The sequence below is a fragment of the Eptatretus burgeri genome, chromosome 5 (genome assembly GCF_056783735.1).
Source record: "Eptatretus burgeri isolate ZD-2024b chromosome 5, Ebu_testis_v1, whole genome shotgun sequence".
Lineage (NCBI taxonomy): Eukaryota > Metazoa > Chordata > Myxini > Myxiniformes > Myxinidae > Eptatretus > Eptatretus burgeri.
This window is the reverse complement of record NC_140965.1, coordinates 53,995,292-54,012,075: the sequence shown is the minus strand read 5'-3', so window position 1 is coordinate 54,012,075 and position 16,784 is coordinate 53,995,292. Positions and strand designations below refer to the sequence as shown.

At 41.6% G+C, this 16,784-nt stretch overlaps 1 protein-coding gene across 14 annotated transcripts in view; it reads right to left on the bottom strand.

The window, feature by feature from the left end:
* The window catches only part of LOC147026448 (focal adhesion kinase 1-like), a 168,193-nt gene that overhangs the window by 25,491 nt on the left and 125,918 nt on the right, over window positions 1–16,784 (bottom strand). For 7 of the 14 annotated variants that reach the window (XM_085881874.1, XM_085881877.1, XM_085881873.1 and 4 more), the window contains one exon: window positions 9,985–15,340. The exons of 1 other annotated variant lie outside the window; for it this stretch is intronic. In XM_085881874.1, coding sequence (XP_085738000.1) covers window positions 15,086–15,340 — 255 coding nt within the window. In that variant the 3' untranslated portion in view covers window positions 9,985–15,085. Of the gene's footprint in view, window positions 1–9,984; window positions 15,341–16,784 lie in introns of those variants that run through there. 6 more of the 14 variants (XR_015058348.1, XR_015058349.1, XR_015058351.1 and 3 more) reach the window with 1 other exon arrangement.

Below are 16,784 nucleotides of genomic sequence, written 5' to 3'. Positions count from 1 at the left end.
GGGGAATTTCAAGGAACTCGCTGGGCCATAGGGTGGTTGTAGTCACTGGGGAGCGTAGAAGAACTTGTGTGCGGCAGATTGAAGAGACACCACGTATCTTAGGAGATGGATCACCGTATGTGCACCGATCATGATTGCCAATGCAAATGACACCATGTGGGGCGCATAGTGATGTCATTTTGAGACATGAACGGAGTTCCCGCGAGGACGTCGACACTCAGTTCTGATACAATCAAGGCATAAAGTCTTAAAATTTGATCAGTCCTGTTAAGAACAACATGGGTTTCACAGACGACATCTAGGGGGTTAACACCATCCACTTGATAAGCATGCTGTGAACATTTGAGACTTGGAGGCCAATATCATGGGCCAAGGTTGCACGAACGAGGTTAGCTTCGGCACCATTGTCCAGATTGAGGGGTATAGTGTGGTCATTGTAAAAGGCAAACACAACACCCCCTCCTCCCTCTCCCTTAACACACTGGCACCGACTTCAATCCTGGCCAAGCCCACTGCATGGGTGTCGAGGCAGAGAAGGTGCTCCAGGATCCAGAGGATCGGCATTTGGGGATCTCCTCCCCTTGCCAATTTACACCGGGTCTGGAAACACTGGAGCTGCCGAGCGACACGCACAGCCACGGTTCCTGGCGAAATTCGCCAGCACTTCACGGGATCTGCACCAATCATTAGGATGAAGTCCGTGATCCAGCAGGTCATCATTCGATCTCTGAGATCATCTGGCGTCCCCGGGAAGCATGGAACTGACCCGCTGAAGGGAGTGCGGGTGACTACAATATTGACATCGTTGCATAAAGTGAAACACGTCTCAGTGATGAAGGCCAGCTGACTGAGATAAGGTCAGGGCACACTATATTTTGAAAGGGACAATCTGCTGGTGAGCGGAGAGAAGCAAGTGTAATCTTTATCATCAAGCCCAACCTCCCTGATAGGATCATTAGTCTTCATATCCCTCTAAAAGCAGGAACTTTATAATATTATTTTATGACGTGGAAAAAGTGACGCATTTCTTACTTGACGATTAATTACTTCATGCTTCTCCTTACATATATTGAGGAAACTTGAGAGTTCATAGAATATGATACAATGCACAAGTATGTACTTCAATTTCAATAAAATAGTAATTTTATCCCTTTAATCCCTGAGTTCTTGAGCTTTGGCTCCCTCATCCTGAGCTCCTTGGAGAAAAATCCGGCCACTCGGTTATATTGAGGTTTGAATAGCGGCCGGTGCACCGGCCGCCAGACTTCAAAGGGTTAAAGATAGTTTAAAAATCTGGAAGTTTAGTGTTACTGAAGCAGTTGCCTTGCAAATTTCAGTCTTTTCACCTTATTCTGGGATCTCAGCAGTGCTTTATTTGCTGCAACTCGACCATGGAGACCTGCTGCAATCAGCCTTCGCGCACAATGCTGGATAAGATGTCAATGTTCAGGCCTGCTCTCATTTCATTTTTGTCAGCAGCTGCTGACTTAATTTTTTTTCTCAGCGAAGCAACTTCAAGTGCTTGTGTTGCCTTGATGATCAGCATTTAAAAAGATATTGCATGGACAAGCAATGCTGGGAATGCAATGGCAAACCACCCAGTATGATCAATGGAAAGAAAGGTCAAACTCGATGACCTGTCTACATTCGTGGCCGTGCGCTTCATATATTCATGATTTTTCCTGGAATATTCGCGTTTTTATCCCCCGCCGTGTGGCGGAAGGGGGATATTGTTGTCACCCAGGTCGTCCGGCTGTCCGTCCGTCCGGGCGTCAATATTTATAGCTGTGAGTGCGATAACTCATAAACTGTTCGCCATATCGATTTGAAATTTGGGTCACGCATGTACCACCTGAAAAGGAAGAACCCTATTGATTTTTGGGCGTGGGCGGATCCAAGATGGCCGACTGGGGCGGCCATCTTGAAAAAAACGTTTTTTGTAATAAATGGAAAACCGCTCATCTGATTTCAATTATTTTTGGTTACTACGTTCCTCACCCCTGGGGAACTTTTTCGAGATGATGACCAAATGGTGTCTTGTTTCCAATTCACCTCCCTCATTATCTGGAATATGTATGACCTTTTTCATTCAACGGCGGGGGATTCCCCATCTCTGATGGTATATTTTTTATTTTTTTTTTGTTTTTTTGCAGTTTTTTGCGGACGTTTTAAAGGTTTTTTGCGGACGTATTGACGATTTTATTTTTAATGGGATTTATGATTGACCCTAATGAATCACGAACCGCCAGGAACCTATTCCCCTTTTCCCCCCTTGAGTGTCGTCCTGCTGAGAAAGGAGTTTGTGCATTGTGTTCCTCCAAGCTCGTCCCTCGATGTACTGCAGTGAAAACAGAGGGTGGTTGGCTCTTGAGAAAGGAATCTGAAGGGAAGGCCCACTGGTAGTACTTTGGAGTAGTACTTTGGACACCAGTGCCAGGTGTCCTGGCTTCCCTGTGAAATTGAAGCCCTTAGTATTGCCATGTCCAAACACTTCTCACCATACATCATCCAATCGAGCCAACCCACCTATTGGAGTAGCGGCTGAGACTGAAAAAGGCCTCTATACCTCTATACCCAAATATATTTTAGGAGATAGCACAACCAGAGGTAGAACCAAATAAAACTGGTATAATTTTGTTCCTCTGGATGTCTAATTTTCAGAAAATGATATTGTAGTTGCAGCGACTGTGTACAACATGCCAAGTTAACCCCTTCCTTGCGGACATCCATGAAAAATTGACATTTTCAATTATTGCCACATACATTGAAATGAGCCAAGTCAAATTCAACCAAAGTTCTTTATTTTAATTTATTTGGTGTAACAAACACTAGACAACACATTCAATGGGGTTTAGAGCTAATCTAAGGGTTGGAGGGTAAAAAAAAACAAACAAAAACCATAAAAACTGAAAAGTTAGTGACTTTTGGTAGCGTCTAACAAATCGTCCCAAATCCTACCCCGGACAGATGTTGTATCAGTGTGAGACCAACTTCTATTGCTTTTCCTGCATACCCCAGTGATGCAAAACTGGCATTGAGAGAGGCAAAATTGATACAGTGTGGCATGCTATCCCTGGTTTGCAACAGTGCCCAAAATTGGCACCTGTGTCTACATGTCAATCTCATTTCCATCCTGTCCTGCTGGTGTGTTATTTTGATTTTGACACTCTGTGTATGAACAGGCATCAATACGATCAAGTCCAGCAAGCTGACAAGGACACTTCCTTCGATTGTAGCAGTCCTTATCTTTGCAATACAAATGAGTGAAGTCTCGCACCTCGAATGGAGTAGGTAGCTTTGATAACATGGTCGGTGTGATGCCTCCATCATCACAAGCACTCCAGCCATGACTAACTGGTTATATTATATTGCGAACCAGGAGGAAACACGACTGTTACTCCAGATCCTAGTGTGGTACTTAGCACGTAGGACATGCTGTATGAACGCATCTTGCATGGGTGGAAGCATTGAGGCTGCTTTGTCCGTCGTTGTTGCCATTAGGTAGCGCATCTCATCTGGAGTTTGGACATCTTTTCCCTTCTTTCCGTACAGCAACAATGCAAACACCTGTGCAACGTTTCCATCATTCTCATGAAAGGTTGTCAAACCTGCGAGACTGTCAATGTTTTTGACAAGTTTGGAGTAGGCAGTCTTGTTGCCGATCGTGTTCATTGAACACATCGTATCACATCCTGTCAAGGTGTGAGCAGCAGGGAGGCGACCACAAACTGTCGGACAAAGTTGGTCCACAATTTCATGAACTGGGATGTACCGCTCCTTACCAGAATGTCCAGCATACATGAATACTTGGTCAGTTTGCTGTCCTCTGCTTTTTTAGTACACGAGAAGGACCAGGACATCAGTATCATCACAGCGGATAATTAGGCGACCATTGCCCTGGGAGAGACTGCACGCATTGAGAATCATCCTCGTGTCTGCTTCCTCTTGGTTGGAGTAGGGGCTCTCCAAGTATGTCACACCTGTTGAGGTCACAGCCTTCACAAGTTTTCCATCAGTAAATCCCCCTACCAAAATGATAGATTCATCATGTGGGATGTACTCCCCTGCATGATCTACAATGTATTCACTGATGTAATTGGAAAGACATGCCTTGTTGCTGACCTCTCTCAGAAACTGGAGTACAATTGTTCAGAGATTCTAACATCACTCCCACAGATTCCAGATTCAACATCATCCGCCTATATCATAGATGGAATGGCCATGATCCAATCACTAAATGAAAACCACTTCCGTACATTCAAAGATTTGGCAGATGTTGTGCAAAAACGAACTGCTGACAAATGATGTTGTGCTGCTGACAAATCCTTCCCTGGATTTGAGCTCTGTCACCATTGTCTTCGACCGCTATGATCATCCATCGTCTATCAAAACAGCAGAGAGGCAACGCCAGGGTACCTCTGTTTCAGAATTAGCCACGTACCAAATCCAGGAAAACAGATAGAACCCAAACTTTCGCAGGTTTCTGAGAGGGGTCAGCAACAAGGCATGTCTTGCCAATTACATCAGTGAATACATTGTAGATCATGCAGGGGAGTACATCCCACATGATGAATCTATCATTTTGGCAGTGGGATTTACTGATGGAAAACTTGTGAAGGCTGTGACGTCAACAGGTGTGACATACTTGGAGAGCCCCTACTCCAACCAAGAGGAAGCAGACACGAGGATGATTCTCAATGCGTGCAGTCTCTCCCAGGGCAATGGTCACCTAATTATCCGCTGTGATGATACTGATGTCCTGGTCCTTCTCGTGTACTAAAAAAGCAGAGGACAGCAAACTGACCAAGTATTCATGTATGCTGGACATTCTGGCAAGGAGTGGTACATCCCAGTTCACGAAATTGTGGACTAACTTGGTCCGACAGTTTGTGGTCGCCTCCCTGCTGCTCACACCTTGACAGGATGTGATACGATGTGTTCAATGAACAGGATCGGCAACAAGACTGCCTACTCCAAACTTGTCAAAAACATTGACAATCTCGCAGATTTGACAACCTTTCATGAGAATGATGGAAACGTTGCACAGGTATTTGCATTGTTGCAGTACGGAAAGAAGGGAAAAGATGTCCAAACTCCAGATGACATGTGCTACCTAATGGCAACAACGACGGCCAAAGCAGCTTCAATGCTTCCACCCATGGAAGATGCATTCAAACAGCATGTCCTATGTGCTAAGTACCAGACTAGGATGTGGTGTAACAGTCATATTGCAAACCAGGAGGAAACACAACCAGTTGGTCATGGCTGGAGTGCTTGTGATGATGGAGGCATCACACCGACCATGTTCTCAAAGCCACCTACTCCAGTCGAGGTGCGAGACCTCACTCACTTGTACTGCAAAGATGACTGTTACAATGGAAGGAAGTGTCCTTGTCAGCTTGCTGGACTTGATTGTATTGATGCCTGTTCATGCGCAGAGTGTCAAAATCAAAATAACACACCAGCAGGACAGGATGGACATGAAATTGACATGTTAACACAGGTGCCAATTATGGGCACTGTTACAAACCAGGAGTGACATGCCACACTATCAATTTTGCCTCTCTCAATGTCAGTTTTGCATCACTGGGATATGCAGGAAAAAGAATAGAAGTTGGTCTGACGCTGATACAATATCTGTTAGGGGTAGGATTTGGGATGATTTGTCTGATGCTACCAAGTCACTAACTTTTCAGTTATGATGGGTTTTTCTTTTTAACCCTCCAACCTTGGATTAGTTCTAAACCCTGTTGAATGTGTTGTCCAGTGTCTATTCCACCAAATAAATTAAAATAAAGAACTTTGGTTGAATTTGACTTGGCTCATCTCTATGTATGTGGCGATATGTGTCTCATGAGTTTTAATACAAAACAGGAGTCGTACATAATATATAGATGGTCCTTTATAAACATGATTGCCTATGCCACCGAGGGTGGGGGAGATTGTGTTTTCACCCCTTTCTGTGCGTTTGTCTGTTTGTGTGCAGGGTGTCTCAAAAGGTTGTGGACAGATCCGGATGGGATTTTGTGGACAGGTTCAGTGCGTGACAAGGATGAACTGATTAGGTTTTGCTAAAGATCCAGATCCGGATCAAACTACTTGAATTTTTAAAGTGATTCTTCACCATTGAGAGATAGGTCCAAAAACAATACATAGCATGATATCTCAAAAAGCTGTGGACGGATTTAGATGAAACTTGGTGGACATGTTGGGTGTGTGACAAGGAAGAATAGATTAAATGTTGGTGAAGAGCTGAATCCAGATGTTTATACGAGAATTATTCAAGTGATTCTTCACCATTGAGAGATCAGGCTCAACTAATATATAGCACAATATCTGAAAAAGTTGTTGACAGATTCAGATGAAACATGGTGGAGAGGTTGGGTGTGTGGCAAGGACAAATAGATTCGATTTTGGTGAAGATCTGAATGCGGATCTAGATACGAGAATTATTTAATTTTAAAGTGATGACCATTGATGATAAAGTGATAAATATATTGATGATAAAGTGAGGACCATTTTAAAGTGATGATAAATTCACCATTGAGAGATGGGTCCAAAATGCTATAGTACTGTATACAGTGGGGAGAACAAGTATTTGATACACTGCCGATTTTGTAGGTTTTCCCACTTACAAAGCAAGTAGAGGTCTGTAATTTTTATCACAGGTACACTTCAACTGTGAAAGACAGAATCTAAAACAAAAATCCTGAAAATCACATTGTATGATTTTTAAATAATTAATTTGCATTTTATTGCATGAAATAAGTATTTGATCACCTACCAACCAGAAAGAATTCCGGCTCTCATAGACCTGTTAGTTTTGTCTTTAAGAAGCCCTCCCATTCTCCACTCATTACCTGTATTAACTGCACCTGTTTGAACTCGTTATCTGCATAAAAGACAGCTGTCCACATTCAATCAATCAGACTCCAACCTCTCCACAATGGGCAAGACCAGAGAGCTGTCTAAGGATATCAGGGACAAAATTGTAGACTTGCACAAGGCTGGGATGGGTTACAGGACAATAGGCAAGCAGCTTGGTGAGAAGGCAACAACTGTTGGCGCAATTATTAGAAAATGGAAGAAGTTCAAGATAACAGTCAATCTCCCTCGGTCTATGGCTCCATGCAAGATCTCACCTCGTGGAGCCTCAATGATCATGAGAAAGGTGAGGCATCAGCCCAGAACTACACGGCAGGACCTGGTCAATGACCTGAAGAGAGCTGGGACCACGGTATCAAAGAAAACCATAAGCAACACACTATGCTGTCATGGATTAAAATCCTGCAGCGCACGCAAGGTCCCTCTGCTCAAGCGAGCGCATGTCCAGGCCCATCTGAAGTTTGCCAATGACCATCTGGATGATCCAGAGGAGGAATGGGAGAAGGTCATGTGGTCTGAGACCAAAATAGAGCTTTTTGGGTTAAACTCCACTCGCCATGTTTGGAGGAAGAAGAAGGATGAGTACAACCCCAAGAACACCATCCCAACCGTGAAGCATGGAGGTGGAAACATCATTCTTTGGGGATGCTTTTCTGCAAAGGGGACAGGACGACTACACCGTATTGAGGGGAGGATGGATGGGCCCATGTATCGCGAGATCTTGGCCAACAACCTCCTTCCCTCAACAAGAGCATTGAAGATGGGGTGTGGCTGTGTCTTCCAGCACGACAACGACCCGAAACACACAGCCAGGGCAACTAAGGAGTGGCTCCGTAAGAAGCATCTCAAGGTCCTGGAGTGGCCTAGCCATTCTCCAGACCTGAACCCAATAGAAAATCTTTGGAGGGAGCTGAAGGTCTGTGTTGCCCAGCGACAGCCCCGAAACCTGAAGGATCTGGAGAAGATCTGTATGGAGGAGTGGGCCAAAATCCCTGCTGCAGTCTGTGCAAACCTGGTTAAGTACTACAGGAAACATCTGATCTCTGTAATTGCAAACAAAGGTTTCTGTACCAAATATGAAGTTCTGTTTTTCTGATGTATCAAATACTTATTTCATGCAATAAAATGCAAATTAATTATTTAAAAATCATACAATGTGGTTTTCAGGATTTTTGTTTTAGATTCTGTCTTTCACAGTTGACGTGTACCTATGATAAAAATTACAGACCTCTACTTGCTTTGTAAGTGGGAAAACCTGCAAAATCGGCAGTGTATCAAATACTTGTTCTCCCCACTGTATATAGCATGATATTTCAAAAATGCATTGGGCCAGATATGTTCTCGTGGATCAAGCATTATGTGGCGGAGGTATGCGCTCTCCAAAGTGCTCTTCTAGTTTTTTTTTGTTATTACTGGCTTACCATTGCCACAGAGGGCCGACAGCAGTGTTGCACATTTAAGCTTCTTTCGTCTTTAAAACTACATGCATATCCCAAAACACAGACACCATCACTTTGATAGCAGAAGTTCTTTTTTGCTTGTCGACTTCTGCTTGGTGGGACTGCATGCTTGTGCTCTTTGATTCCAGTATTGCGGTGTATCCAAGTTTCATCACAGTTGATGCATGACCAATCGGTATCATCACCTTATTAGCTAATTAGAGCTGACAACTCAGAACAAACCATCACTCACTTTCAGATGCATGAAACTCAGAACAAACTGCTTTTTGGTCATATATCACTCGTCTCGCAACAACCTTTGAAAAGAGCTCCAAGTTGTCATTTATGAACAATCCCATATTATGAAGAAAAAAGAAAGAAACAAAACCCCAAAACCAACTTTCCATTCTTAACTGATCTCATGAACATAAGCTCTTTGGTCAGTCAAAATGAGATAAACTTTCTCATTGGTTGCTTTGTTGATAGAGGTGAACAATGTGCTTTACCCATTGAAATTTTACGTCCAACTTTAAATGATTCACAACACTCAAAATACAATATGTAGCCTACACATCCTTGATGAGCAATCACCACCAGACCATGCAGCCATTCATCTGTAAATTTAAACAGGTCTGATGTTCTTATTCACTGTAAAACTTTTATTTATTCATGGTACCACCATATATTTGTTCCCACTTTGTCAGCATTTTGATTTTTCAGCACATACATTTAAACAAAAAAGGAATACTACAGTTCATAGAACACCTTACCCCATGCAGTCCTGAGAAGAAAAAAGGACATGGGCGGGGTCTGCGAGCAGCAAATTTGATTGTCAGGATGATGTAAAATGCCATATTTTGTCCAATTATTGCTAACCCTGAAAGTGCCAAAAAGGCGATTTTTGTTCTACATTGTTCAAGTATATAATTAAATTGGAATTAGAACAGCACTCGGTGGAGCCACTGAACTCTAATATGGAGGAACTATGGGCCGATGAGAGTGCGTTTGTTGATAAAGCCACGCGCCGCCATATTGGGACTCTCCACCTACCGAAAGTTTCATAGTAAACAACACAAAAATATTTTCATAGCAGAATCGTTTTACATGCTCACTTTACAAAATAATTGCTGTTTACTAATGAAATATACAATTAACAAATGAATGACAGTAGGCTGAAATTTATATATGATAACTCAGATTCAGCTCTGCCTAAGCAAAGCTACACTGCATATACAGTTTCAATTGTATGTTAAACATCGAATTACCTGTGAGATGACTTCCCACAGCCAAAGTATTGTTATTGCACCCAAATACAACACATGCTGGCATTGCACATGCTGTTCTTGCAGTTGTGGTGAGTCCCAAGATGGTGGCTGGTGACCAGTTTTTTCAGAAAAGTAGTGATCCAGTTATATTTAGATCAGTGGGTAGAGTGCATAACTCGAACAGGCTGATCATTTTACGTTTTGTATATCACTGATAGGCTGGATCTGCATCCAAACCTTAACCAAAATCTAATCAGCTTGTTCTTGTCACTGACCCAACTTATCCACCAAGTTTTGTCATAACCCATCCATAACTTTTTGAGATATCATGTTATATATCGTTTTGGCCCAATCTAGGATTCTAGGAAATTATAGGATTCTAGGATCTCTAGAAAATTCTAGGATCTGGATCTTCACCAAAATCCAATCAATTTGTTATTGGCAGACACCCAACCTGTTAACCAAATTTCACCTGAACCTGTCCATAAGTTTTTGAGATATCATGTGCTATGCTCGGTTTTGGCCCAAATCTCTCAATGATGAGGAATTACTTAAAATATATAGTGGCCAGATCTTCACCAACATCTAATCAATTCTTCCTTCTCACACACTCAAATTGTCCACCAAATTTTGTCTGAATCCGTCCATAACTTTTTGAGATATCCTGCTCAGAGACAAACAGACAGCAGTGAAAACCCATTCACCTTCGGTGGCAGAGGTAATAAACGAGATTTTTAAGGTTGTAGAAAAAAATTCAGAAGTTTACTGCTGTTGTTGCAGTGTCTTTAACACAATGCATTAGCTCTTTGTGCCCGTTGTGTGCGTATACTTTATGACATCGCTAAAAACATTAAGTTTCCTTTTTGGAATGATTTTCAATTTTGTTTGACTGCTCGACAGGCAGACAGAGTACACATGTGCAGAGAGAAGTGAGACTCATAATTAAAAAAAAAACAATCAGGACAAATTCAGAGCCAAAGGTATTGTTAAACTCTACGTTTGTTTTCCAGTTCATGGTCTGATGGGTGTTCAAAATATAACATTCAATTGAAGTGAAGTTGTTCCTCGATCATAAACCAACATCCGTCAACAGCCAGATAGATAGACAGAGTGAACCAATTACTTAACCCTACTTTTCACTTTGCGCTCACACGGGGTTAAAAAAAACAAACAAGAGTATTGTTTAATCACAGGACAAAGACAAATTACCGAAGTCTACATAGATTCCTCCACCTCTCCCGGACACACACCCATTTCACCGAGGATAAGATGCAAGCCTTTTATAACTTATTTGTACAGAGAAATCGCGTTTATTGAGATGACACGCTGAAATCAGCATCCAGTCAATAGTGCTGGCATCAAAACACAGAAAAAGCTCATAATTACAATTTCATGGACCTTTAAAAAAAAAAAAACCTTAAAAATAATAATAACAAAAAATAAATAAATCAGGAAATAACGTCAATACTTTTAATCTTTAACTGCTGCTAAATTTCCTTACCGTGTTGCACCATTCTGTCGTTTATCGATGTTAAGGAACAATCATAATTTAAGTGCTAAACGTTACTTTGTACATTTTTGTTTTACACGTTTGATGGACAATAGCTGGATGTGTATATATGGATGCATGGATCATCACATCTATAATCGGCCAAAACATCCACCTGCCGATCCATATATTCAAACACCTATCAAAATAGAAGTCAATAAATCATTGATCTGTCAATAGTGTTGGAAAATAGCAATATCATCAAAGAATAGCAAAAATCGAGTGGAATAGTTAAGGAAATATAGAAACTTGTAAGCCTGACATATCTATACACATGCAGGGCAAGAAATTGGGTGGTAAAAGCTTGACACTTTGTTGATGGGCTGCTTCAAGCAGGAGTAGTGGCAATTATTTGCAGCAAGGCTGCGATTTGGACCCCTTTTAACCCGCAAGCCCTTCTGGTTCAAAACAGCATCTACATTGCAGGTCCACATGTGGTGTCAGTCACCTGAGGAGCTAATAAGCTTGTATCACTTACGATGGATTCCTTTAAATAAATTAAAAGTTACAATTGTAGAGACGAAAAGATAGGAGGTTTTCTAAAAAGAGTTGACAAATTGGGTGCATCAATAGATCACTCGCCAGTTTAACAAATTTTGCCAAAGTCCTATGAGTGGAAAAAATGATTTTGATGTGCATAAGCATGAAGCAGTGAAGGAATGGGGTCATACAATGATATTTCAAGCAATGAACCAGTTTGCAGACTTAGTGAGTAGGTGGACCCAGCCCTGTAACTTAGCTTTGCTGAGGAAAGGACTGGAATGGAGCACGATCCTAACAAGAAAAAGAGCAATCAGAGATTGCAGACCCTCACCAGGACTTGTTTTGTGTGGTGTTTGTATACTGGTGTTTTACAGAATTAATAATAGACATAACTGGAACTGCCACTTTATAACCGATACCAAGATGTCCCGCTTTGATTCAACCCCACTTTGTTCAGACACCTGACCCTGACCCATGATGTTTATTATTATTCAATTGAATTCAGAATGGGATTTTTTTAAAAAATTCAATAAAAATCATATGGAAGACCAAATAGGTAAAGCACTGCAGTAATCAGAAGGAACCCAAACAAGCAAAAAGCAATGGTGGAGGCAGTCATCAGTCCGAACCTGGATTGGATTCGGGTTTCAGCTGCTATGCCTCTACCCTCAAACCCATCCAGGCACAGCCAAGTGAGCCTGATTCAAAAAAAAATATATATATATATCTCAAAAAGAACTTGGATTCAAAAAAAAAATATGCTGGCTGCCAGACCATGCATCTGATTAGGTTGAAATTTAAACATATATTCACCATCAATACTGGATCAAAACTGTGGAGTTTTACATTGACCAATGAAGCAGTTCAAGAGAAATAATTTTTTTTTAAGATTTTCGTTCAATCCAATACAGCTGTCAGACCATGTGACCTATGATTTATTCATGAACTCCATGGTATCCCCAAAGCTTGGGGAAACGTGTGTGAAATTTCACCTCGATCTGTCCAGCCGTTCTGAGGAAGAGATTTTTAATAGGTTTTAGGGTAAATCCAATCTGGCTGCCAAACCATGTGAACTATGATGTCATAGGGTGCGAATGTTTGGTCCCTCATGGATAGGACGGCATACCCGTAAAGTTTTGCCTCGATCTGTTCAGCCATTTCAGAGAAGAAGATTTTTGAAGGTGTTTATATTTTTTTTTAAGATGACTGCTGAACCACATGACCGATGACATCATCAATTTTTTTCTGTTGCCCAATTTATCCCTAGATGACCCCCCCAAAATTTTATACTGCTCAGATGTAGCATTGTACGTATACACTAATGACATCATAACAAAGGCACCTATGACATCATAAGAAATCACACTTATTCCCAATGAGGAGTACTTGCCATGTGCCAAACTAAAAAATTTTCCTTGGTGCGGTTTCAGAGATATGGAGGTCCAAAGTTTTTCCGTTTTTCCAACATGGCTGCCACACTACATGACCTATGATATAATTTTCATTCAAACATTCTACATGAATAGTCACCCTTATGGTTAAAATTTTCTCAATGTGACAAGTGGTTGCAGAGAAAAACCACTCATGTTCTGTGTGGATAAACAAACGGACAAACAAAAGGACAGAGAAATGGACCCAAATGCAATACCCTCTCCTCTGGCGAGGGTAATAATTTGTTACATTTGCATTGCTCAAACCAAAGTCCTTTGGGTCATCAGAAAGGTATTGAAGTTCCATTCAATCGAACTACTCCATAAAACCTTACCTCTAAAATGGTATATACCACAAAACGTTTGCACTCTCAAGCATTTTGGACTTTCTTGTGTGCATCATGTCATTTTCATTATCGATTGAAAGGAAAAGTGAATAACCCCAAACTCATCTCCTTCATGTACCACTAGATTTACATTTGGCTTTGTGCTGAAAATCAGAGGGGAGAAAAGAGAAGGAATGGAAGAGGAGAAAGGATGGAGGATAAGGAGGGACTGAGGTGGGGGGAAGGGGGTATGGGGGTGAGTCGGGGACGGTGAACCTTTCACCATTTTATGTAATAGATGTGAACATTGTCCTTAAAAGCAATAAAACAACTAAAGTCGAATTCAAAATAAAACAGATAACATCCTTTAATGATGGCCATTTCCACATTGCATCATTCCCAAGTATTCACGCATCTGGTGCCCAATTTTATGGGGGTTGTGTTAGTAAGATCGAGAATTTGAAAAAACGTTTACCTCTCTAAGCTAACCAAGCACAACGAAATGCCCAATTCTTCATGGGCTTTCAAAACAAGGCAACTAAAGGTTGGGAAGGACATAGCAACTGCTGCATGGGGAATTGCATAAGGAACAATTTCAAGTAATAAAACAAAAATACACACAAAAAAAAAAGACAGCAGACTAAAACAGCAACATTTCGATCTACAAAATAATTATTTGCCATTCTACAACTCGGGCAATTAAAATAACTTAGCAGCTTTAGAACAAAGATAAAAAAACAAAAAATACATAGAATACTGTATATATTTGGGATACAAAAAAAGGTAATACCTTTCAGGGCGATGGTGCACGAGCACGATGGAGCACGCATTGTGGAATCACGTGAAGCTGCTAAACAAGCCTCCCATCATGGCATCATATGAGAATATGTGCATGTGGAAATTAATTACTTGTTTAACATATAACGACATTGCAAACCATTTTCTTGACCGTTTTATGTGACTCGGAGGTATCACTATGAAATCAGCATCAATGGAAAATGCACTGCTCTTGACTTTCCTTAAATACCATCACTTTGTGGCTGCTTCTGTGAAACCACTGCGAAAGTAGGTGGCACGCTGGTCTACGTGTTCAAGATGATGGGTGGGCCAAATGGCCTCCTCCGGCATCTAATTTCCTTGTTATTCCTTGTTAAGATGAGCCACCAAGGGAAACACAGATTCATCCTCAGACAGGGACTCAGGTTTTGAGCAATCCACACGGACAGTCAGTGCTTCACTTGTACAACTTTGGTCCACTGAAACGCAAAGACATCGTTCATACGGAGCAAAAATAAATAATGATTAGAAGATAAATTAAAATACAAAGTTTTGATAATAATAATAATAATAATAATAATAATAATAACAACAATAACAGTTTGAATAAAACAGCCATTTGTCTCACTGTGCTGTTTCAGAAAAATTCCAAAATATTTGACGGTTTCTCATCACAAGATCTCAAACACATATCCGTGCCACAACATTCGCACTGATGTGGTTTGAAGCAGAATAGTAGATCGGATCGTGGAATCGTATGGGCAGAACGCGCAACGAGCAGGATGCAAGGACCCACACCATACTGCAAAGGAGAGCAGGCACCATGCGCGATCTGGAAGTTCAATTGAGTAGAAAATAGATGAGAAGTTTGAGTAGGAGACGGTTGATGGAGAGAAAAAAATAGGACAAAACTGTACAACAGGTGTAGAGTTTAGGTCCCATTAGCAGAACTGCAGGAGTGGTTTCCAAGTTGAGATCGCGGTCGGCCATTACCACCACAGCCACGCCGACCTCTATCCACGGTATCCAGGAGACTTCGAGCATTTACAGCGAGTGCGTGTGCTGCAGCCAGCATCTGCCGCTTGCAGTCACGGTGCAGCGGTGAGTCGGCGTGTCGCTGTGCAACTTTGGTTCTCCCGATGAGTTCTGCCAGGTGAGCGTTGAGAACTTTCTGTGCCATTGCCACCTGATTTACCAGAAAAATAAAAAAAAAGAAGAACAACAAAACAAAAAGGAACGAGCAGTGTGAAAACATCTGCCATCGATATGTTACGATGTCATACGAGTCATTAGCAAAGGAATGAGCTCAAGAAGTAAAATTTACTTTCTTATCCTGACTTATGTCATATTTTGTCAGTCATAATGAATTTAATTTTTGTATTAGATAAACTCCATGTTGTTATTATTGTGCACCAGTAAATACAACCTGTTGCTTCACTGACGAGAGTATAAAGTTGGGTTGAGGGGAGAGAAAGGGAGAGAGCGAGAGAGGAGGGAGGGGAGAGGGAAAGAGGAAGCAGGGAGGAAAGAGGGAGGGGAGGGAGAAGATGGAGGGAAGGGAGGAGAGAGGAAAAGAAGGAGGGCGGAGGAAGGAGGGAGGGTGTGCTAGGAGTGGGTGAAGAATAGGGAGCTAGGAAGGGTGGCGTGAGGTGGGGAGAGCAACGCCTCGCCAAAGGTTGCTATACACTGTGGGGGGGGGATGGGTGCGAGGAGGGAGTGAGATACAGAGAGGGAGAGAGACAGAGATAGAGAGATGGAGATGGAAGTGTGTGGGAGGAGAGTGCTGCATTTTATTAGGAGGGGAGGGAGGCGGTGGGGGGGGGGGGGGTAGAGGAGGAAAATAAGAGAAAGGTGAGAGGTGGAGTTGGGGTTCGCAAAGTGAATATGTTGTGCTTAATGACCGAACACCAACAAAAAAAAAATAATAAAAAAAATAAACATGTCAGAACCGCTGTACACACAACGATACAACATACTTTGCAAAGTAATCCACTTTGATATCCCAGTTCCAGAAAATTTGTGGGAACATGAACCAAAAACAATCACTGAAAACATGGAAGTGCTGCCCACGTACGATCTCATGATCCCAAAAAGCGTGAACATCAAAAACAAAGCATTGTGACCAGATATCATACTGAGGTATAAAAAAGAAAAGAAAAGAAGGAATTGCTAATTGAGGTGTTGATACCAGTGATTTTGGCATAAACAATGCAGAAATCAAGAAAATGACCAAATACCAAGACCTGAAGAATGAAGTGAAAAGATCCTGGAAGCTGAACAATGCCAAAGTTGTACGAGTGATAGTTGGCGCTACTAGAATGATGATTAAGAACCTCACAGAGATATTGAAAACCATCCCTGGGAATATTATTACAAACAAACTACAGTTGGAATCTATCTGAGGCTCATTGATGATCCTGAAGAGAGGTCTCAGCACAAAAATTTTGAGAACAAAATACTTTGCAGCTTAGTCTACGAATTGAGACCCCTTACCAAAATGAAGGTGGTTACTTTGAGCCCACCCTGGAAGTACTCCATTCAACATTTTGAAATCCTTATATGTAGCTACCAATCAATGACACACACGGAGGTGGATACTTTGAAACCTGGTAGGTCTCTGTTTCACTTCC